A 25,727-nucleotide genomic window follows, 5' to 3' on the forward strand; every position below is an offset into this window, starting at 1 on the left:
TTTGTTTGCTTGGGGCGAGCCACTCCCTCGCATACAGCTCCGTGACCTTTGGACCTCACTCCCCCCAACAATTGAATTTGTGCTTACATTCTATAATTCTTTTATACATGTTATTTTATAAAGCTCTGATAATGTTTTACATTTTCAATATTAATTTAACCTCATTCGCGAATGGCACAAAATATATACTTATTTAACCTTTTCATAACAGAACACACTTGATATACATATTATTTATTTTACACTTAGGGGCAATTTACTGTATTTATCTCCTTTTTTGTTTGGAAACCCATGTTAGATTGTGATAAGATAGGAGTTCATAAAATTCCACTCTATCACAATCCAACACCTTGTTCATCGCTTACACACTTAAATTCTCGGGAAATCTATCAAGATGACTGTATAGGAAATGAAGCTTTATGCTCATGTTGCAACCTAAGCGCTGGAAATTTTCAAGCATTGTTTCCATTAGATCTTTGTAATTGCACGTTTTTTTGTTTCCAAGAAAATTATTCGCAACCATCGTAAATGAAATCCATGCCTCTTTCTCAATTTCGTTCATAGAGTTAATGAAATTTGGGTCTCTCATTAAAGTTCTAATTTGCGGTCCATCAAATACACCGGCTTTAATTTTTTCATAACTAAGTCGTGGAAATTTTTCACATATGTATTGGAAACAGTCATGTAAATCTAAAGCTTTAACATACTGCTTCATAAGACCTAGTTTGATGTGTAGAGGTGGAAAAACGATTTTTTCCCTGTCGATTAAAGGTTGATTTATAACATTCTGTTCTCCAACATTTAAGGATATTCTAAGAGGCCAACGTTTCTGACTCCAGTGTTGGTTTCTAGCTCGACTATCCCAGAAGCATAGAAAACACGGAAACTTTGTATATCCTCTTTGAAAGCCAAGTAAAAAGTTCACCATTTTTAAGATCCACACAGATGATCCAATTATGGTCTGTATATTTTAATAACTTCAGAACCTTTTTAATGTCCTCATATGTTTCCTTTAAGTGGACTGAATAGCCAATAGGAATTGAGCCATATACATTCCCATTGTGTAGTAAGACACACTTGAGACTTCTGCTTGAACTGTCGATAAATAAACACCACTCATTTGGATGATATTGTACAACACTCATTTCAGTTAGTAAACCTGACACATTGTTACAGTAAACAAACCCACACTCGTGTTTAAAATATTGTACAAGATTACTTTCCCTGCTACGATAAAAAGTTATCTTCGTATCTTGCTCCAGTAAGTTTTTTCATTTAATCTTGAAGCTAACAATTCCAATGATTCCTTTGATAGGCCCAAATCTCTTACTAAGTCATTCGATTCCACTTGAGGTCCAGAACTAGAAATTAAATTTTCATTGTCTAAATCAGCATTTGGGTCTTGCTCCTCAAGAACATCTGGTATATCCCGATCATGCTCGTTCTCAAGTAAAGGAAGTCCTTTATAAATTGGCATGGCTATTTCATTGGAATGAGCAACTGGCCAAATTGCTGAGTCAAGATTTGGATACACAATTTTTTCTTATTCTTCTTATTATAATCAGAAGTCTGAACTAAACAAAAATAGCAATCATCTACGTGATTTTTCGGTTCATTCACGCCAAATCATTGGAATGCCAAAAGCTAATTTTTGGCGTTTTCCCTTGCTCCACTGTTGTAAATTTTCTACACATGACTTACACACTTTATTTGGAGCCCATGAATTGTCCTGATCTGCAAGTTTTACGTCAAAGTATGCAAAGTACACTTTCTTAACGAAATCGGTGATATTTGTCCTTTGACTGGGAACAGTAAAGCTGCCACAAATGTAGCAGAAGGAATCTACACTATTGACACAATTTCGAGTAGTAGACATGATGTATTTTCTTCACTGCCGACTAACATGCAATTAACAAGACAGAAAAACCAGAGGCTTTATTGACATAAGTTATAAGCACTCATCATACTTTCATAATCGATTAATGATTGACTGATTTCGATCGTTTTTTGTCTGCTATGATGCATATAGCATTCATTTGTTTTAGGCAGTTGTCATCACCTAAATGTATTAGGTTGGTTATCGGCCTCTCTCGCATTCAAAGCGCCAGTACGTGCCGTTGCAGATTCTTACGCATTTATTCATTTGCTAACAAGCGAGAGTGGTGAGCACTCCGATTCTGATCTGCGCACCACTTTGAATAATAGGCTATATCTTCAGGAATTTTTCGAATTTCTTGATAAAAAGTTAGGAAACAGATTTTTAAAAGTACATACTTTCAGAAAATAATATTAAAAAATCGATTTTTTTGATCCTCTAAATAGTACTGCCTCCTTAAAACTATCAAAAACTTACAAATTAGCAAAAAAGAAAATGCCATAGAGGAAAAATCTGACATGATAGAGAAAAATGGGTTTGATATTTGAAATCAGCGCACCCAAATTAGTAAAAAAACAAGTTTCACAATTGTGAAAATGGTTGTCATTTCAATGTTAGTAAATGTCGTCATGCACTTTGGTGTTATGCCATATTATATTGGTGAGATTATGCTAGAAGAAACTGATCAGGCTTGGAGTTTTAGTTGATAGGAAGGTCTAGGGACATATAACAAAGATTGCAGAGAATAACTGGAATGCTGAAACAACCTTGACATGTACAGATAAGGAAATCTTTTTGTGTCTTTACAGGACCTTGATAAGACCTCACTTGGACTATTGTGCACAGGGGTCCCCTGGTTAACGTGATGATTTTGATAATACAGTGGATAGAGTGAAAAGGAGAGTTAAAAATTATATCAGGATTGTGGGATATATGAAGAAAGATTGAAAATTTGTAGACTGCAGGCAATAGCAAACCAGAGAAAGAGGAGTAATATGATTGAGACTTACAAACTTCGGAAAAGATTATACAGGATTTCACTAGATGAAATTTTCATTTTCTGGAGAGTGGGGAAAAAGGAGAGGGCATCCTTGGAAGTTGAGAATGAATGCTTTCAAGAATGGAGTGAGGGTTAGATTTTTCTCTCAGAATGTCATGTGGTTGGAATGAATTGCCATTGAATGTGGTGTGTACAAATAGTGTGAATGAATTCAAGAACATTTATGACAGCTGATGTGGATAGTATGTGGCCTCCCTTGTCAAATTTATTATGACAGTAATTCAATTTAGTCAGGGAATCATGCAGACTTTAACTGGATTTATTTAGAAGTATAACATGATCTGCTTCAAGTAAAGAGCTGAGATTAACATCTCTAATTTTTATATCAGGTTTAATACCACTCTCCTTGATAATGTATTTTATATAGATGACGAATAACAGTGGATTTTAACATCAAACATTCTACCTGTATCTCCTTGAATTTTAACTTGCTCACTTAACTCAAATGTGGATTAAGTATTGCTAATATAATGCACCATTTACACTGTATAACTATAGCATTTTGAACAGCTTTTCTCTTGGCACTTTGTTATATTCCTTTTCCAAATCTACGAAACTTAAATACAGATTTTATTCCCATAATTTCTCAACTATTTGTCTTCAAGTGAAAGTGTACAATTTCTATTTGGCCTAAACAGCTTGTTCTCCAAGCTTTCTTTCCATTTCACAATTTTTCTTAACTCTTTCTTGGGTATTGAAAGTTTATTTTTCACTTGGTTAGAATATAATAAATTTAGTTTAATCCTTTATCCAAGTGTGAGCAAACAAAGTTTGCACCTGAAAGTATCTTCAGGACTGGGGTAAGGTGGTGCAACACCAGGGTGACTCCTTGCAAAGGTGGAGCAAGTTACTATCACTCTTATCTCAGTATCTCCCATAATGCAAAACACATCTCCTTGCAGATATGTCTAATGTTATGCATTAAGGGAAGGGCCACTACCCAGACTAGTTTCGACCTTTATTGAGGTCTCTTCAGTGAGAGCCAGGCCCAAGTGGAGATACCAGCCAGAAGCGTTAGCAAGGTCATCTCTACCTATAGGAGTTGCCAAATGGTGTGCCACCTTTTTAATAAATTACTCTGGATTTAGAGAAAGATGTTGAAAGTTTATTTTTCACTTGGTTAGAATATAATAAATTTAGTTTAATCCTTTATCCTTTATCCCAGTATTTAGAAAGAGATGATAATAGTGGCAGGAACGAATGATTTGAAAGAGGACAAAATGGAAATGATAGAGGATGTGAGGGAGTTGTTTGAGGTAGCAAAAGAGAAGAGTGAGAGAGTTAGGATGGTGAGTATCTTACCGCGGTATGACAGCGAAGTGTTTAGAAGGAGGGCCATAATTGCCAATGACTTTATGCGTGGGTTATGCATGGAGAGTGGTGTGGAATTTGTGGATGTGTGGAATGAGTTCGATGGGCGAAAGGACTTATATAAGATGGATGGGTTACATTTGAATGGAGTTGGTGTACGGAGACTTGAAAGAGTGTTGATGAATGATGTGGAAGTGGATGTACAGACTCAGGGAAACTAGATTTATTAAGAGGGGGGGAAGTAGATATGCAGACTTTAGGGGGGGGCAGTTAAGTGTATGAATGAGTATATTATGCCCGGGCGAGTACGACGGACAACAAATCAGAATGGGATAATTAGTATAAGGAATCAAAGTAGGGATGGGACAAATGGGCTTCTGCGATTCATGTACACTAATGCCAGGAGTATTAGGAACAAGAAGGAAGAGTTTTTGGCCATGGTTGGCACTTCCAGGCCACAGGTTGTCGGTATTAGTGAAACATGGCTGACAGAAGATGATAAAGCTAGTGGGATTGAATGCGATGGGTATAGCGTGTTCAGGAGTGACAGGGTGAATAAAAAGGGGGGAGGAGTGTTATTGATGATAGCTGATGAGCTTCAGCCAAGGAGTATAGAAGTTGAACTGCAGGATGGGGAAAAAAGCACATTTGAGGCTGTTTGGTGTGAGATACAATCTAGCAGAACAAAATATACAATTGGGTGCTGCTATAGACCGGGTGATGGAGTGGATGGTGGGAATAGTATGCATAAGCAAATAGAAGAAATGAATGGAAGGAGGGTAATTATTATGGGTGATTTCAATTATGGTAATATTGACTGGAAAGAGGAGAGGGCACATGGGAGGAAGGAATTGGATTTTATGCAGTTATTAAGGGACAACTATCTACGGCAACATGTATTGGAAAATACCAGGGGGCAGAGAGTGCTGGACCTAGTAATTGCAACTGAGAATGTGGCTGTAACGAACATGACCTTGTTGCCACCAATTGGTGAGAGTGACCATAAGGTCATGACTTGGGAGGTGGCTAAAGGAGTCGAATTTACAATTAAGACAGGGTATATGTGGAATTACCGGGCTGGTAAGTATGACAAGCTTAGGTGTGTGCTTGGCTCAATGCCATGGCATGTAAAACTGCAAGGGCTGGATGTTGATGGTGCATGGGAGGTGGTCAAGAACTGTTTGCAGGAGGCAATGGTTGACTGTATACCAAGAGTCCGAATAATAAATCAGGTAGGGGTTAAATGGATGAATAACACTATTAAGCTTGAGCTGCAAAAAAAGAAACAATTGTGGAGGGAATTTAAGGAGAAGGGTGACCATCAGGTGCATGAACAGTATAAAGCTCAGGCCAGGATGGTAACAAGGGTGGTAAGAAAAGCAAAAGCAGATTACGAAAGGAAATTGGCCATGCAGGCTAAAGAGAATCCCAAACAGTTTTTTCAATATGTTGCAAGTAAAAGGAAAAATGCTCATGGTAGAATGATCTTAAAAAATGCTGAGGGTAGGGAGGTAACTGAATCAGTCGATGTTGTGGAATTACTGAGCGAGCACTTTGCAAGAGTATATCATCCAGGTGGTGGCTTTGCGGAAATGGAGGAACCAACAGCTTATACTGGAATTGTGATGAATGAGGTAGAGGTAACTAGTCTATTACAGAACCTCAATGTCAATACATCTGTGGGATTGGATGGTATACCAGCTCGTGTCGTACGTGAAGCGGCCAAAGAATTGTCAGTGCCCTTGACCATTATGTTTAATTTGAGCCTCAGGACTGGGTCAGTCCCAAGGGGGTGGAAAGAGGGGAAAATAGTTCCACTGCACAAAGGTGGTTCCAAGGCTGCTGTTGAAAATTACCGGCCAATCAGCATAACAGGAATCATTATCAAGGTCTTAGAGAAAATAGTCAAGAGGAAAATACAAGATTGGATAGAAGAAAATGGGATACTGTATCGGGGACAGCATGGTTTTGTGAAGGGTAGGTCATGCCTCAGTAACTTGCTCACGTATTATAACACAGTGACGGCTGAACTGGATAAGGGTAATGGGTTTACAGTGATTCTGCTGGACCTTGCTAAGGCCTTTGACAGGATACCACATGGAATTCTAATCAGTAAATTGCAGCATATGGGAATGGACATAGGGTTGGTGAGATGGATAGGAGGGTGGTTGACGGAGAGATATCAGAGAGTGGTTTACTCAGGAGTAGAGTCCACAAGACGGCCTGTGACTAGTGGTGTACCACAAGGATCTGTTCTTGGACCACTGCTGTTTAATTTGTTCATAAATGATATAGGAAAGGATCTGAGAGGAACAGTTCATTTGTTTGCGGATGATGCGAAGTTGGGTAGGGCAACAGTGAATGCAGATGACGTCAAAATTTTGCAGGATGATTTGGATAGATTGGAGGTCTGGGCTAGGGAGAATGGATGTCAATTTAATGTGGCAAAATGTAAGGTTATGCATTTTGGGGTGAAAAGATGGGAGGCAGTTTACTGCATTGGTGGAACCGTGCTCCAGGAAATTGATGAGGCACGAGATTTAGGAGTGTTGGTGGATAAGGAATTGAAATTTAGGGGACACATTGCAAAAGTGGCCAAATCAGCTCATCAAATCACTTGGTTGCTGAAGAATACGTTGACAAGCAGAGACAAGCAGGTTATTGTTCCTCTGTATCGCGCCTTGATAAGACCTCATCTCGACTACTGTTCTCAGATTTGGTCACCTAGGTTTCTTCTTGATGGGGAGGAGGTGGAGAGGATCCAGAGGCGAGTGACCAAGATGATAGCAGGTCTGTGGAATGAACCGTATGAGAACAGGTTGAGGATTGTGGGTTGCAAAAATTGGTTGATAGGCGGAGGAGGGGAGATATGATTGAGACATTCAAATTACTGAAGGGTTTCTATAAAATTAATTCAGAAGATATTTTTGAGAACAGGGCTGGTTGTGGGAGGACTAGGGGACATCCATGGAAACTGGGCAAAAGTGTGGTTAGTAAAGGTGTTAGAGCTGGGTTCTTTACTTTTAGAGTAGTGAATGAGTGGAATGCGCTCCCTGAGTCTGTGGTGGATGCTGTGACAGTGAATGAGTTTAAGGCGAGGTATGATAGATACTGTATGAATGTCGAATAGTTGTGATGAAAATGATTTGGGGCCTCCCTCGATGAGTCTAATGACTCCCTGGAGTTGCCCGTAATAATAATAATAAAAAAAAAGTGTGAGCAAACAAAGTTTGCGCCTGAAAGTATCTTCAGGACTGGGGTAAGGTCCTTCCCTTAATGCATAACATTAGACATATCCGCAAGGAGATCTGTTTTGCATTATGGGAGATACTGAGATAAGAGTGAGAGTAGCTTGCTCCACCTTTGCAAGGAGTCGCCCTAGTGTTGCACCACCTTACCCCAGTCCTGAAGATACTTTCAGGCACAAACTTTGTTTGCTCACACTTGGATAAAGGATTAAACTAAATTTATTATACTTTCTTGGGTATATTTGCATAAATTGTACCACTCGGTAGGGAAATTCCTATGTAATTCTTGCATACAAATCAATGTTTCGTTCTTAAAGTTGTTATAGTCCTTATTTCAACAATCATATACCTGTAATGTTTTATTGTAATATTGCTTAGTATTTACAGAAAATTTAAATAATCGTTCATTATTAATTGTTGAAATTATTTTCTTAAACAATATCCAGCTTACAGTCATTTGCCATTCCAGGATCCATATTTCTTAGCATTCTGTCAGGGTTTCTATTTCCCTTTCCCCTTGCTATCTTCTTAGTATGCTTAGTAAGTATGAGCTTTGTTTTTACTATTTCTTACATTTGGTATAGCAGTATTTAACTAGTAATCTATACAGATATCAGTAATTTATCCTTTGCTTTATATATATACAGGGTGTTCGGGATAAATTTGACATATTTATAATTAATTATATTTTTCCATAAGTTACATGTATTAACACACACTTCTCTTCATTTAAAAGTTTGGACCCTTCTTCATTCATATACAAGATGTCAGAAAGGATGGATAGCTGGAACCCACCTGAATCATGGAAGAGAATAACTTGTATCATGATGATTCGTGCCCGCCATCAAAATAAGGATATTACGACTGCTGCCCAATGCTCCCTGAATACAGTAAAAACAATCAGGCATGAACTAGAGACTTGCAATGGTGACTACGAGGATGTAGCAAGAAGAAAGATCCCTAGCAGACGATCTGATTGCGTTCGTACAGCAGAATTCCTCGCAAATCTGCAGGAACAGGTGTTGAAGAACCCTGGCATTGGAATTCGGGCTTTGTTCGTGGAGTTGCTAACTGTAGTCAAGCCCTGGATAACAAGGGTAGCCAATGGTAGGCCGTATGTATGGCAGCAGGATTCGGCCCCTTGCCACACCTCTGGGAAAAGTCAAAAATGGTTGTCTGAAAATTTCTACGACTTCACCAGTCCAAATGTTTGGCCTCCAAACTCCCCAGACCTTAACCCCATGGATTATTTTGTATGGGGCGCAGTTGAAAAAGACACCAATCGCACTTCCAGTAATACAAAAGCCCAGTTAATGGATAAAATTAAAACAGTTTTTGCGGCCCTTCCCAGGGAGACTGTAGCATCAGCTTGTTCGAGGTTCCGAAGCAGAATTGAAGCTGTGATCGATGCTAATGGTGGTTATTTTGAGTAAATCTTGTTGATAGTATTGTAATTAACTCTGCCTGTAATGTTTTTTTGTCAATTCATTAAATTTAATAGATACAAAGAAGATTTTCTTTTTCCTTACGAAACTGTCAAATTTATCCCGAACACCCTGTATATATATATATATATATATATATATATATATATATATATATATATATATATATATAATGCAAGAAAACAGGGTTTAATCACAAGTTAACCTTGTTTCTTGTAACCTTGTTCTAGGAGAATGCATGGTTTGGTCATTACAACGGAGATTAATTCTAGTTCTTATTTACTTCCATATGATTAGTTTTCACTGGTTGGTGAGTTAATACATTTCTACACCTTGACAACAGCTGATTGAGTTTGTGAAGTTTAGGAGATTTCTGCAAACATTATGAAATTGTATACTCACCTGAATTTAAAGAACATGTAACCACAGTTAAAGTAATCATTTAATTAAACATTAGCAGTTTAATCATCATTCTTGTAGATAGGCTTATACATTGATAACACATGACTATTAAATTATTTAAGGATATTTACAACATATACTGGAATATTAATTAAAAGAAACTTTAATAAATACCTCCTATATTTCAGCATTGTCACATTGCCATCTTCATGGGAACATATAACAATGACACATGCATGCAGGCACTACAAAAAGCAAATGAAGCAGAAGAGAGAAAACTACTGTTGTTCCTAGAGTCCTAAAGGTATCCCCTAGCGGGCTATATTGGGTTGTCTTGGCTGTTGGGCTGAAGTTCTCAAGATGCAAGCTTCCCAAATTTGGGGCAGTCTCATGCACCCAAATTCTGATTCCACGAACAATTTTTCATATTTAAATTTGCTGCAGTGTATTAACGTGGCTTTCTTCCAACGTATTCTGTGGCGAGAATCCAGACCATGGTCTGTAAGCCCAGAGTGGCTCTACTGGTGAAACCGGATGTAGTCTTTGTGTTCCAAAATCTCGACATTTGCTGTCCTGCCTGTTTGACCAAAGTAGGACAGTTTACAGCTGCAAGGAACCTGGTATACCCCAGGTAGGTCTAGGGGAAGCAATTGGGCTTTTGTGGAGTGGATAAGGGATGCCAATTTTTTATATTGTTTGTAACAAGAAGTCAGGTCATATTTTTTTAAGATTTTGGTTAATTTTTCAGAGGTGGCCCAGATATAGGGAATGGTGATGAATTTTGCGTAATCTTTGTTATGAAGGTGGGGGGGGGGTTTGTAGTTAACTGGTTTTAATATTTTTTGGGGGTTATAGCCATTGGCTAAGAAAGTGTTGTGGTTTAGTTCAGTGGTTAGGGCATTGTCATCTGAACAGATTAATTTCACCCTGTTATATAGCGTTTTTATAACCCTATATTGTTGTGATGGGGGTGGTGGGATTGCTGGTGAATGCATCTGCCTGTCTCCCTTTAGAGTGTCTAAGAAAGGGAGACTGTTGTTTTCCTCTTTTTTTCCAAGGTGAACTGGATTCTCGGGGGGTGTTGGTTGTTTAAGTCTGTTAAGAAGGGGTGGAGTGTATCTGAGCCATGTGGCCAAATAGCAAACACATCATCAATGTAGTGAAGCCAAACAGTGGGTTTTTGTGGGGCTGAGTTTAAGGCTTTCTCTTCAAAAGTCTCCATAAAGAAGTTGGCCAGGGGCGGGGGAGAGTGGTGAACCCATAGAAAACCTCTCGGTCCAACATACTGACATAATGGTCAGTTTTGACATCTCCCTATTCACAAATGCCCACTCAAGGAAACCTTAGAGCTCATCCAAGCCAAATTTCCTCCTGATATCTCAGCTCTATTTCTGTTCACAATGAACTTGCGCTATTTCGTTTGGCAAGGAATCAAACCTTAGCAATGTACCCTCTGAATTTCAAGTCCCTAGCCTCATCAACCTCTTGGAGTACCATTCCATCAATGTGATACACAGCTGGTAATTTTTCAATCCCAAATTGCAAAAATTATGAAACCAACAAGTGGAGGAGCCATATGTCAGGACCATCAAATCCATATACACCAATACCACAGTGTTAAATCTGGAATGAAAGGTTTAATTTATCATTAAGCATTTCATTCGGGATTTAACTAAGATACCAAAATTTCCCAAGGGAGGTTCTTGTATATAGGTGTAAATGGAATTGTAAATAATATAATATTACTTTCTGAATAAATATTTCTGTGTATCATATTGTAAACTGTCCTGTAAGTAACAGACAAGAATCAAAATTTTGTAAAGGTTACATTAGAACAAGAAAGTTAGAGCAAAGTTCGCTTTGGTGTAATCGGCTTACTGCCATATCCCCAGGCAGTCGCAATGTGAAGTCCGAGGTGCATGCGAGATGCCCACGTAGGAGATGTAATGGAGAAAAGATAGCATTGAGTGCAAGGGGCTTAGGTGCTGTCAGCATTTGGTGACGTAGTGGGGAGAGCAGCCGCAATATAAAAGAAGTGGCAGCGCAAACTCGAGCTTCCTTTTTGTTTTCTACTCCTCTTGGCGTTCGAGTGGACGGGAAAAACGACGGCCACATGGTCAGGTAGCGGTCCAGGCAAGCAGCAAAGACCTAAGTTTCGAGCTGAACCACGTGTACCTGTCCGTCAGAGCAGATTCGCACACAAGTGATTCGTGAACGTAATCACTGGGTGGTCAAGATGTAGGACAACGCAAAACGTGGAAACTAGCCGAAGAAAGTCAACAGAAATTTATTGAGAGGAAACTCCTGCATATTCAATGGTCAGTAATGTAAACCTTTTATGTCCTTTGTAAAGTGAACTGAGCTAGAGAGAGAGAGAGCGAGCAATCGTGCTGATATAATAAGTGAATGGACTTGTTAGTAAATTACAGGACTTTAGTACATTATCCTCCAACTAAATTGTTGTAGCTCTGGAAGTGGTTTTGTAATTGATATTGTCTTTGAGTTATTGCAGTATGTCATAGCTTATTAATTAGGGAATGAGTAAGGCATTCATTGTATAACTGTAATAAGTGAACAAGGACAGGATAGCTTGATTTGCCAATGTTCATTTTAATGTGAAGTATTGTATTTAGATCATGTCTGATAGATTAATTTACCTGCAGGAAGTTCTTTAGTTTAGTGTGATTTTGAATATTCTGTATAGTATCTTAGAATGAATAAACATTCCTGTTTTCTTTACCTAAAAGAATTGTCTGATCTCTTAAACTAAAGCACCGCTTGCTAAAATTAGAACCTATGTAAATTCAAGCGCAGGGAACTGGTTACGATTGCATTTGAAGAAGGTATTTAAAGGTTTGTTAATTACTAGATTCCGAAATCGTGTGACAGTCTGTGTGTTAACTCTCTGACAAGGAGACTTTTCTTGTATAGGAATTGAGATGGCATAGCTTAACAAATTTTTCTTAATTCTGAAGAGGAGTTAACTCCAGAATTGCAATTAGGGAAAGTTGGCTCTGGTCTGGGGAAATTTCTTTGTTTGCGGAACTCACACGAATTCGATTGAAAGAGAGGCCACAGAAGGGTTAGGTTTTAGTCAAGGCAGACTGCAGTAGCAAGAAGTGGTTGAATATCATAAGTCATATATATAGATATATATATATATATATATATATATATATATGTACAATCAAGAAGGCAAAATATCTAATTAAGACCTATAGATACAAGAAGTAGAAAACACTACAGCAGCAATTCGTTATCTCTACTGTGGAAATACAGAGAGATATAAGACTGGGTGACACAATATCTCCAAAATTATTCACAGTGTGCCTAGAAGAAATTTCTTGATTAGGAAGGGAAAGGTCTGAAAATAAATAGAAGATATTTAAGCCATTTATGCTTCCCGGGTGACATAGTTATCTTTACTTCAACTGTGCATGAATTACAGACTCATATCCATGAACTTCAAATTGCTAGCAAAACAGCTGGCCTAAAGATAAACCTAAAGAATACCTAAGTTATGTTCAATAGCTGTATCCAACCAGAAATAATAAAAATCAGTAATGATGAAATTAAAATAGATCATTACATATACTTAGGACAACAGATATCGATGGAACAAAATATCATGGAAGAAATTAAAAGATGCATGATGCTTGGGTGGAAAGCATTTGGAAAATACATTCAGCATTCAAAAGCCAACTACCATTATGCCTAAAGAGAAAAAGTTTTTGACCAATGTATTCTTCCTATATTGACATATGGCTGTGAAACGTGGACACTAAATGCAAAGGAAATTCAAAAATTAAGAACAACACAATTTAGTTTGGAAAGAATGCTTGGTATCACAAGATTGGATCACAAAAGGAATACATGGATAAGAAATCAAACCAAAGTCTCTGACATCATAGGAAGAGAGAAACATCTGAAATGGCAATGGGCCGGACAGATTGCCAGCCCATTGCCATTGGAAATGTATGGAAAGAATGCTTGGTATCACAAAATGGGATCACAAAAGGAATACATGGATAAGAAATCAATCCAAAGTCTCTGACATCATAGGAAGAGAGAAATAGCTGAAATGGCAACGGACTGGACAGATTGCTCAAGGACAAGATCAATTATGGACGAAAGAAGTACTGGATTGGATTCCACAAGAGGAAAAATGACCACGATGCCAACCTAAGTCACAGTGGATTGATGATATCATCAGATTTGCAGAAGTGACATGGGAAAGGAGAGCCATGGACAGACAGTTTTGTAGTAATCTTGGAAATGCCTTCATCCAGCAGTGGATTGATAATGGCTGATATCTGCTGCTTCATATTTATATTTGAAAAATATCCAAGGAGAAAACATCAAATACATTATGCATTCAAATTGAAGTTGAGTCAGACACATTTGATGATATAACATGAGATGGTGTAAGTTATGAAACCAACTTATGGATGGCAATAGGCAAAGGGGAAGACAAGTAAGAGATGGTAAGATAAAATTATTAAGATTACTGAAATGCATTGGGTGAGAAAAGCTGAAAAAATATAAGAAAATTGTACATGACCTTTTGTCCAGAATGTGACTTTTCCACACTGAGTGGATGGTATCAATACTGGTGAAATTCTATACAAGCTGGATAATTTTCATCTAGCATAAGACCGATAACTACTGATTAGAGACCTGCATTGTGTTGGAACTGTTCCATGTTTGTTTTCTAGAGCATCAGTTCCCAGCCAGTGGTATGCGTATCCTCAGGGAGTACGCTTTTGTACTTTTAGTATAGTAATTTTCCTTTCCCAACTTATTACCTCATTTCCACTATTTTACATTAAGATAGGCACTGAGCAAAAGTGTTTGCAGTATGTCATAGCTTATTAATTAGGGAATAAGTATTTAAAAACAGCTGTTTTAAAAACAAGGGGTACAATTTATAGAACTGGGTTTAAAAGGGGTACACAAGTGAAAAAAGGTTGTGAACCAATGCTCTAGAGTAAGATTTCTGTATTATTTAACTCTTAGCATATCCAGAATACTAAATATGGCATAAGGTAAGAATCTTTTGAGAGTGGGATTGACATGAAAAATATATTGTCATTAATTTTTACAGATACAGTAGTAATACTTCAAATTATGTGTTTTTGACTTATGCAGTTATGTTAATATTTGTGGCTGTGTTTGTGGAAAATTCTTAGTGGCAGTTAAATTTCAACTTTGTTCCAAGCTTTTCTGCTCATCTTCAGGTTTCAATTTACCTGTTTTGTAAGTTGGCTTGTTTTCACACCTTCAATGAGCTCTAATATAGAATAAATAATATAGAATACCCTTCGAGCCTGTGTAGCTCAGTAGAAGTGGCATTTGCACTCTACGGTGCTTGACCGCGCAAAGAAAGGATTTGGTGGTTCAAATCTAGTTGCTGACTAGAGGAAATTTTTCTAAGCCTTTTTTCGACCGGTTCCCGAGTTAGTCGATCTCTGGCACGGGCTAGTGGGTTTTTTCTCCCGGAAACTCGGGTGTTTCGTCCCATAAACTCAAGAAAATCGACCGGCGAACCCACACTATTTTCAGACATTAAAAAAAAAATATTGTGTTAGGGTTAGGGACCACGAGATGGCAGCTATCTTGCCGCCTTCTCCACTACGTACCGATGAATCAGTGATAGCGTTGGGCCAGCTATCCTTCTGATTGGCTACCAGTGGAGATTGAACTGCCCACTCGGTCTCCAAAAGTTAGATAGGGTAAACAGCCCCGCCTACTCCCTATATGGGAACAAATAGGCGTTAGCTGATTTTTTTTTTAAAAAAAAAAAGGTTTAAAATGCTTGCTGTAGTGCAGTGTTTCCCAACGTTTTTTGGATCCCCCACCTCAACACCTCAAAGATTTTGATGTCCCCCTCTAGCATAATAGTCAGCCAAGTTCTGAAAAAGTATAATATAAATATGTACTTTAAATAAAAAAGGAACATAGGTAAAACTGTTTTTAATCTGACTTTCTTCAATGTATATAAATTTTATATTACACTTTGCATATTATAAAACATAAATCGAACTGAACTTGAGGAAAATATAATCCAAGTTAATGCGATCCTTGAGCTTGATGTCTGCTACAAAAAGTTTTTATTCGAGGTACTAATTTAGTCATTTTCAATCTCAAATCCCCATGGTTTGTGATATCCAGATGATTTATTTTTTTCAGTAGCAAGTCATTAACAGCACTAAAGCCACATTCAACTAAATATAACGACGGGAAGAGCAACAGTATTTTTTTTGCAAAACTAGTTGAATTTCGGCATTTCCTTTCTGTCTTGTCAGAAAGGCCATGCCATTGTTCCTTTTATGTTGAATAAAGTTCTAATAGACTCGTCATTTTGCTTTTCTGAGAGTTCTTCTTGATACTGTATTTATGTTGACTGCTGTTACTAGTGATGTCGGCTTTTTTTTTCGGAAAGTCAGGTTGCAACATTGACAATTTATCGGCAACAATGGTGAGTTTTTTGAGTATATCGGTGATGAAGCGACAAATGCAACATCATTTTCTAATTGCTCCCCAAAATATTCAAATCCCCCCCCCCTTGTGGGGGGTATGCCCCATATTGGGAAACACTGCTGTAGTGAGATGAAATGAAGAGAAAACATGGAGATAAGTGTTTAGAATGCATCAAGACAATTTATTCGCTTTGTTAAATATCGGTTATGTGCAAGTACTCGCTATGCCTACCAAACAAAGGAAAATGACAGAGTACTTTGGGTCTTGCCAGTGCAGCACAGTCAATCACCAAACCAATGGTGATTGACTGTGCTGCACTGTACAGTTAATCACCATTGGTTTGGTGTATACAAAGGATCGCAGTTGCAAACTAGATATTGCTGACAAGAAAAAAAACAGTCTTGTGTGGTTTCTGTTGCCACTGGTTGAATGGCTGCTATGCAAAAATAGATGAATTGGCAAATTATTCAACATCAGCTTGTCTTTTGTTCTCTGTGCCTCCCTTCAGTAAAGCAGTTCCTAAACTTGGGAAAATGCATCAAAAGCCTCAAACAGCTTTTGGGGCTTTTGATGCATTTAACACAATGGACATACTTTCTCCTGCGAAATCAGAACACTAGAACCCAAGGTCTTACTGCTCAATGATCAGCACCCCAACACAAATGTGTACCCTCCCTGATAACATTAAAAACTTTGGTATCTCATTACATCAGTAGTACATGACTCAATAGAAGCTGAAATCAAGAAATTCATCATGGTCATTTTGAACTTTCCAGCAGAAACTACTTTGCTGAATCCCCAAAACATTACTCTCAGCTTTCCTAACTGCACACACTTCGACTCCTCTCAACTCAAGGGTGGCATCTGTGTATATATCCACTCTGACATGCCATGCCAGAGAGCACCTAACCTAGGCCTGACTCTAATCTTTGGTTGAAAATCTCCCTGCACAACTCAGACAAATTCATTTGCTATCTCTGTTGCTCTCCTCCCACTGCCACCAACCACTCTGAGCTCTTTAACTTGGTTTAACATTCAACTTCTAATAGAGTTAATCTCAGAAGAAGACTCCTCTGCTTTACTAATTTACATAAAATAGGAACATGGAATGTAAGAAGTATGTATCAAAGAAAACTGGTGAAGAAAGAAATGAGAAGAACTCTAGTTAAGGTGTTAGGAATCAGTGAACTAAGATGGACAGGAATGGATCCAATACCAATGATTTCATGATGTATTACTCTACACATGAAAACCTTCAAAGAAATGGAGAAGCATTCATAGTTAGAGAGAATACAGAAAATACATTTTTGGTTACAACCCAGTGTCCGATAGAATAATTCTAATCAGAATAAAGGCATATCCAATGAATGTTACACTCATAACAGATGTATGCATCCACTACACATTCAAGTAAAGATGAGACAGAAGAATTTTACAGCAGCTTGCAACAAGTAGTAAACAGTATTGATGAAGTAGATTTTCTTTTGATATTAGGTGAGTGGAAAGCAAAAGTGGGTGAAAAAGAACACGGCATCACTGGAAAATTTGGTTTAGGACAGTAATGAAGCAGGAGAAAGGATGTTTGGAGTCTTTTGTTGAGAAAAGTTGCTTTATTTGCAAATTGCTTCCAAAACATAAAATAAGATTGTACACATGGACTTCACCTAATGAAGAACACAAAAATCAGATAGATTATATTGTTGCCAGCAGAAGGTAGAGGAGTGCTATCCAAGCAGCAAAAGTTTACTTTTTGAAGTTAAATTGAAATTAAGGGCTAAGAAGAAATAAAAGGACAGTATCAGATTTGATCCTATAAATGAAGCATTTTAAAGTAGAAGTTGGAAAGAAATTAAAAAGTTTGGAGAAGACAGGAAGAGAATTTGAACTGTGGGAAGAAACAAAATGTACAGTCAAGAAGCAGCAAAGAAGACTCTTAATAAAGCAACAAGAAAGAAAGATTGTAAATGGTTGTCAGAAGAAGCTATTCAAATAGCAGGGAAAAGAAGAAAAATGAAACTTCAGAGAAACAAAGGGTTAGACAACTGAGTGCAGATTTCCAAAGTCAGACTAGGAAAGATAAGGAAAAACATCAAAACAAAAGGTGCAAGGAAATTGAAGAAAGCATTATTATGGGTAGAACAAGAGATCTGTTTAGAAAAATAAATGATGTAATAGGGAAGTTTATTCTTACATTAGGAGTTGTTAAAAGTAATTTGGGTAAATGTCTGATGAAAGAAGCAGTGAAAAAAAGATGGAAAGAGTATGTAGAGGATTTGTACAAGAATGATGATAATATTGAAGGAGAATCTGAAAGGAGTGAATTTGTTGAGGAACCCATGATAATGAAAAGTGGAGTGATATCAGCAATGGAAAACAGCTGCCAAAAGGAAAAGCTCCTGGAACTGGTGTGTCAGAATTATTGAGAACAGCTGAGGATGAAGTAGTGAATATATTGACTGAAATTTGTCAACAGGTGTGGAAGAAAATATAGTGGCCTAGAGATTGGAAAACATCAGTATTCATCCCGATTCCAAAATAAATCAAATGCTAGAGATAGTGAGAATTATAGACCCATTGCTTTAATTTCACATGCAAGTAAAGTTATGCTGAAAGTGATCCAACAAAGGTTGGAGCTATGTGTGAATAGAGAAATGCCACAGGAACAGGCAGACTTTAGGGAAGGTAGAGGAACTATAGACCAAATAGCAAACATGAAAGGGATTATGGAAAGAACAAGGGAATTTCAGAAGGAAGTATTCATCTGTTTTATTGATTATAAGGAAGCTTTTGATTGCATGGATCACAACAGACTGTGGATTGTAATGAGGTCAGTAGGAATACCTGAACATCTAGTTCTTTTGATAAGAGAACTATATGGCAACCAACAAGCTTCAGTAAAAACAGTGTTCGAGTGGAAAGGGGGGGAGGGATGTGGCAGGATTGTATACTCTCGCCCTACCCTTTTAATATTTATAGTGAATGTGTTATGAGAATGGCTGATTTAGACAAAGATTCAGCTGGAATTAAGATTGAAAAATTGGCAGAAAAATCATTTAAGATATGCAGACGATACAACCCTCATAGCAGAAACTAAGGAAGATCTGGAGCAGTTGATTCTATTGGCTAAAGACAGAAAGTAACAAAGCTGGGCTTAATTTAAACATCAACAAAACAAAAGCGATGGCTTCTGACAATTTAAATTAATTTATAATAGAGGGAGATAAAATAGAAATTGTTGAAAGTTGATTTACTGTGGTCCAGAATCAGAAATGATGGTAAATGTGAAGATGAAATTAAAAGAAGTTGAAAGTTTATTTTTCACTTGGTTAGAGTATAATAAAATTAGTTTAATCCTTTATCCAAGTGTGAGCAAACAAAGTTTGCACCGGAAAGTATCTTCAGGACTGGGGTAAGGTGGTACAACACCAGGGCAACTCGTTGCAAAGGTGGAGCAAGCTACCAACACTCCTATCTCAGTATCTCCCATAATGCAAAACACATCTCCTTGCGGATATGTCTAATGTTATGCATTAAGGGAAGGGCCACTACCCAGACTAGTTTCGACCTTTTTTGAGGTCTCTTCAGTGGGAGCCAGGCCCAATTGGAGATACCAGGCGGAAGCATTAGCAGGTCATCTCTACCTATAGGAGTTGCCAAATGGTGTGCCACCCTTTTTTAATAAATTACTCTGGATTTAGAGAAAGATGTTGAAAGTTTATTTTTCACTTGGTTAGAATATAATAAAATTAGTTTAATTCTTTATCCAAGTGTGAGCAAACAAAGTTTGCGCCTGAAAGTATCTTCAGGACTGGGGTAAGGTGGTACAACACCAGGGCAACTCGTTGCAAAGATACTGAGATAGGAGTGTTGGTATCTTGCTCCACCTTTGCAACGAGTTGCCCCACCTTACCCCAGTCCTGAAGATACTTTCAGGTGCAAACTTTGTTTGCTCACACTTGGATAAAGGATTAAACTAATTTTATTATAGAAATTAAAAGAAGGATATTCATTGAGGGGGAGAAAAAAGTGATGTTAAACCTGACAAAAATTATGAAAGATGGAGGTGTGAGTAAGGCCATGAAAGTTAAAATTGTCAAAGCTGTGGTATTTCCAATAGTGATGTATGAATGTGAAAGGGATTAAGAAGAAAGATAGAAAGTGAATTGATTCATTTGAATTATGGGTGTGGAGAAGACTATTAAGAATCTCATGGATTACAAGAATGACCAATAAGAAGGTTTTAGAGAATATAAAGACAGAATGCTCCTTTGAGGAGATGAAAGTTGATGTATTTTGGTCATACTATATGTGCTGATAAATTATTGGAAAAGGCAGTTATGTTGGGGAAGATTGAGGAAATGAGAAGAAGAGGAAGACCATCCAACTCTTGTGGTATTCTTTCTTCTTTTCATTCATAAAAAGAACTTACCAACTTGAAATTACAGTTACTGAAAGAAGGGACAAGAGGCTGAATGGGATGGAGACCCTTTGTTCACAGGATCACCAAGAGTTGAAAATGGCTGAATGGCACATAACAGTCCCACTTCCCTAAAGTCAAATCATCCTGGGATATTTTAATGTTCATAACACCAACTAGCACTTCTCATCTAGTTGCACAGACCAAGCAGGCAGAGATGCTGAGACATTTGCCATCACTAACAACCTTACACAAATTATTCATGTGCTTACCAACACTCCCCCAAACACCCTATATCTCTTCTCACCATTGACTCTTCCAAGTATGCTGTGAATATAGTGGGTCCCGTAATTCACACCACAATCTAGTGCTTTTTTCCTTTCCCATGGAACAATGCTCAACACAGCCACTCCTGAATAGGAATAGTCTGGTGTTAACAGTGCCAAGTAAGGGAACTCCTCTGCCTCATTCCCATGGTTGGACTGTTGTTTTCGGCTTCCATTCCAAATGTATGCCCTGGACAAAAGTTAAGTAAGTTTGAGCGTGGTTGGAAGGGGGACCAATCGTTTGATGCTGTTGGCACACTCTCCCTTGATGAGTCTTTGGACTCCCTGTAGGTGTCACATAATAATAGCACCGAAGTAATCCTTACTGGCGTGGAAATATACATTCTCCCACACTACTCTCAACTGCTGTCCCTTATCTAAGCCTTAATCCTACAAAAGGTATGCTGAGGCTACCTTTTGTAGGATTCGTACAAAGCCAGTTGTGGTATCAAGCGTACCACAACTGGCTTTCAATGAGAATTCCATTTTCTTTTAGTGCTTATACTCAAGCCCTAAAAAGTTGCAAGAAAATTGTCAGTTTTTCCAAAACAGTTTGAAAGAGCAAGAAGCTTCTATCTTGTCAAAATGACAGTGAAGCTTTTGGTCTCTTTCCAGAGCAATTGGTCATAATTTTTGTCCAGCACTACTCCCAATCTGGATGGCTCTGTTGCATCATCATTCACAGAAGTAGCCAATCTTCTGTCTTCACATGTTGCCTCCAAGGCCTGAAAAAAAAAAGTGATCTTGATAAATGCCCCATTGCAGATGTACAATACTCAATGCCTCTGCTGTTCTTTCACCAAAAAGAGATCAAAAAGAATATTGTCCAAATTGTCTTGAAGATTTGTACACCAGAACTGACTCTTGTCCCGTGTTGTTTGTTTATGCCCTTTTAACTGGTATCTACCCCACAGCCTGGAAATTGGCCCATGTTCATCCCATTCCCAAGAAGAGTGACAAACCATTGTCCGGTCCCTCTCACCTAGGTTCTATCTATAGTAATGGAGAGAACCATCAATATCCAACTCCTGTACTATCTTAAAGGACACCCAACTAAAAAATTACCTCAAGTATGGATTCAACCACTACTGAGCAAGAGAAGATCTCCTTGTATATGTTACCCATCTCTGGACAAATACTATGAAGAAGTTTGAATTTCCAGTGGTTGCATTTATTCTCCAAATCTTTTGACCAGGTCTGGCACAAATGCCTATCAAGCTTCCATCATTTGCTTTCTGAGTAGATGCACACTGTGTGATGGTGGATGGTTCCTAATTCTCTCACTGTTCAACTGACACTAGGGTTCAACAAGATTCTCTTCTCTCTCCAACCCTTTTCCATATATCAACTTCTGTATATCAGCTACCTACTTCAGTTGACCACCAGCCCAATACAGTTTTGTGAATGACAGTACATTGCATTCCTCCTTATCCTTTGACAAACCGCATACACACACGTCACCTCAACTTACAGTGCATCAACTTCATTGCCCTCAATTCTGATCTCCAAGCCATCCTCCAATTTGGATTCATATAACCTTGTCAATTTCAATGTTGGCAAAACCCAGTTCTGCCTTATTTCCTTCAAAAAAGAATAATTTCTTCCAGTATTAACTTTAACAATACTCAAATCCCTAAGCAAGATGAGATTTCTCTTTTTGGAATCACCCTAACTTAAAGCCTCTCTTGGCATAAACACAACCATTACGACAACTAGTTTAATACTGCTCTCACCTTTTGGGTGGGGGGGGGGCCCTAAGAGCGCCTTGAAAATACTTCATCCGATTAATCAGTCTGAACGAACTCTTCTGTACTATCTCTTACCAACTCACTTCATCTACTTTCACACAGGCATTTGGTTTTTGCAATATACATATCTTCTATAAATATTTCCATGGTAAATGTTCATACGAAATAGCATCAATAAGGTAATTCAATGTACCTTCAAATCAAATATAAAACAGTTTCTCCTTTCCCAACCCATTACCTATATGCAAGAGGCTGGTTAATCAACTAGCCTCTTGCAGTTGTGCTCAATAATAATAAAAAATAATAAAACTTTGAACCATTAGAAACAGTGTTGAAGAAGGAGGGTGCTTGCAAAAAGGTCATACACATGAAAGCAACTTGTATGTATTATTCAGCCAGTAGTTATTGTGGACTGATGAAAACATTTCTAGCTTCATTTATTGAATAATAAAATAAAGCATTCTCATTTCCACTCAAGTGATTCGAGGAAAAGCCTGACTTTGAATCCTTTGAATTAAGAAATTATGATTTGAGGCTGAAATATTTAATTCTAGTGCTGAACATTTCTTGAAATTCAAATATCTGAGGTTGCTTAAACAAAATGTGAGAAGAAAGTTTGGCAAAACAGCTGCTTGATATCAGGTGTAAGACAAAAGAACTCTGAGAAATATTGAAATCTAGGTGATCTGATGCATTTAGAAGATGGAAATGCAAACATTTTTTTCTCAAGTATCCAGTATTGTTAAATGTAGCATTTCATTTTCTAACTGCACCAGTTCACCTACATCTTAGTATTTCTCTGGGTTGTGTTTTGTAACCGTAAATATTTGAATTTCATTAAATGTTAATCACTAGCCTCAAAATCATTACTTAATGACTTCAATGTTTCGGGCCTTTCCTTGAATTGTTTACGATAATTGACAGGATCTAGTAACAATATAACTTAATTGGTAGTGTAATAATACCTGAGTAATGAGTTCTGTGATAATGTCACTTAAATTGAAATTTGTCTAACTTAAGATTATATTTCCAAGATTTGAGTGGAAGGATAAAAAACTGGTTTCATAAAAGATTTGACTTAAAAGCAGTGATTTTTGGGGGGGGGGGCAGTATGTTGTACCGGCATCTTTATTAACAATAACAAAGAGATGATCTTTCATGTTAATTTTCAAATTTTCCTACTGGTAATGAATTTGTACTACTACCACCTATCATTTTACAAAACAAGCAATGCTTAAAAGTAATAAAGAAGTGTATATCGTCATTTAGCTTGATATGAAATATGAATATTAAATAGTAGAGGTAATAAAAATAAAGAAAGAAAAACAGTTAATTAAACTGACATCCAGTGCTCACAATACATCTTTTACTACATGTTTAGCATGAAGACTTCGGAGCATTCTTATCATCTGTGTGTTGTGTGGTGCCATTTTTTCTATAAACTTCTATATGCATTTGCATTCATCATTCTTGAACCTTTCATGTATTTTTCTTCATTGGAAACAAATGTTGGATGGACATGAGTTTCCAAAATAAATAAGTTTAAGTTAAACACGAGGTCGTAATTTTGATTAAATTATTATTATTATTATTACAGCATTCAATATACTGAAAAATTTACAACTGGTAGCTTTTTCCCATCGTTTTTAAAGTGTGGAAGCCATGGTTCCTCTCCCATTTTGTGGAAGCAACTGTGTAACCTTAAATAAGTTCTGATAACATATAGCTGAATTCTAAGTATCATATTCCTAATACCTTCATTTTTAATGATTCTACCACTGATGTCATCTCTTCACTTACCATATTCACTTATTTTTAAGCTAGACCTCCAGGGAGTCCGGGACTCATCGAGGGAGGCGACATACTATCCACACCAGCTGTCATACCCATTCTTGAATTCATCCAAACTACTTGTACACATCACATCCAATGTCAATCCATTTTAATCAATCACTACTCTGAGAGAAAAATCTAACCCTCACTCGATTCTTTTTAGCTTTCATTCTCAACTTTTAAGGATACCCTCACGACCTTTCCCTACTCCCCCATGAAATGAAAATTTTCATCTACCGAAATCCTGTAGACTTTTTCAGAAGTGTGTCTCAATCATATTGCCTCTCTTTCTCCTGTTTGCTTGTCCACAGTCTACAAATTCTCGATCTGTTTTCATAATCAGTGTCAGAATCACCATGGAAACCAGGTCACCATACCTGCATATAATGGTCCAGGTGAGGTCTTATGAAGGCCTTGTAAAGAGGCAAAATGACTTATCTTTACATGTCAAAGTTCATTTCAGCATTGTAGTTATCCTCTGAGTTGTATTTATGATCTTTGATACACTGCTGTTGAATTTCACCTTCCTGTCTACTAAAACTCCAAGATCTCTAGCATAATCCCACCAATATTATAATATATTGGATATATCACACCAAAGTGCATGCCTTACATTTACTAACACTAAACTACAGCTCCTTTCACACCCACAATTCAAATCATTCTGCAAGTACAAGTACTGTATCATCAGCAAACAGCTTTATCACATGTCAGATATGGTGAATAACAATTGACCAAGGACTGATCCCTGTGGCACATCACTGGTTACTGTGAATTTTGCAGACTCATATCCCTCATATACCACTTTAATATCTGTTTGTCAGCCATCCTCTTATCCGTGCCAATATTTTTAATCCAATTCCATATTCTCCAATTTATGCAACAGACTTCCATGCTGTTTTCTGTCAAAATGTCTTGACTAACTCTGGTTACATCATTATACACATACCAGCCACTGAATTATAAACTTTATTTAATACTGTGTTTGATGGACTTCTTTTTCCGAATTACAGCACATATGAGGTTTGACATACATTCCACAAGGTGTTGGATTGCATCTACATAACATACCAGACAGTCCTTTGACCAGCTCAGATTTGACAGAGGAGGACACTTTGCTCCCATATCTGTTTTTCTAACATCTCATACATTCTCAATGGGATTCAGATCTAGGCATTGAGGTAGCTAGAGAAGATGGTGGATGTTGTTGTTGTCATGTTCACCGAGCTACTGTTGAAAATTCTTGCACAATGGACAGTAACATTGTCACCCATGAAACAACCATCACCTGCTAGATAAAAAATCAACAATGCAGGATGGACTTGATCGGCAACAGTGTTCGGATATTTTTTGGAGGACACCTGAGCTTCCAGCAATATCAGTACCAGTTCCATACCAACAGAACATGCACACCACCGTGACACTACCTCCAGATTCATTGCTTCGTGTGGCTTCCACCAAACCCTTTGCCTATTATCAGTACAGAACAAGATGTACCGTGATTCATTGGACCAGATGACTTTATTCCAGGATCGGTATTGCCAATACTGATCCTCTTCAATTTCCTGCGTATAGTTCATT

At 37.6% G+C, this 25,727-nt stretch overlaps 1 protein-coding gene across 1 annotated transcript in view; it reads left to right on the forward strand.

Annotated features, from left to right (window-relative positions):
• Positions 1-25,727, forward strand: part of LOC150105849 (transmembrane protein 41B-like) — a 111,652-nt gene that overhangs the window by 51,045 nt on the left and 34,880 nt on the right. Inside the window, exon 4 of the mRNA XM_090393624.1 lies at positions 7,942-8,035. Within this exon, the coding sequence (XP_090249750.1) occupies positions 7,942-8,035 (94 nt within the window). The remainder of the gene's footprint in view (positions 1-7,941; positions 8,036-25,727) is intronic.

Source organism: Typopeltis vanoorti, chromosome 6 (genome assembly GCF_054136105.1).
Source record: "Typopeltis vanoorti isolate ZY-2024b chromosome 6, IOZ_Tvanoo_1.0, whole genome shotgun sequence".
In the NCBI taxonomy this organism is placed as follows: domain Eukaryota; kingdom Metazoa; phylum Arthropoda; class Arachnida; order Uropygi; family Thelyphonidae; genus Typopeltis; species Typopeltis vanoorti.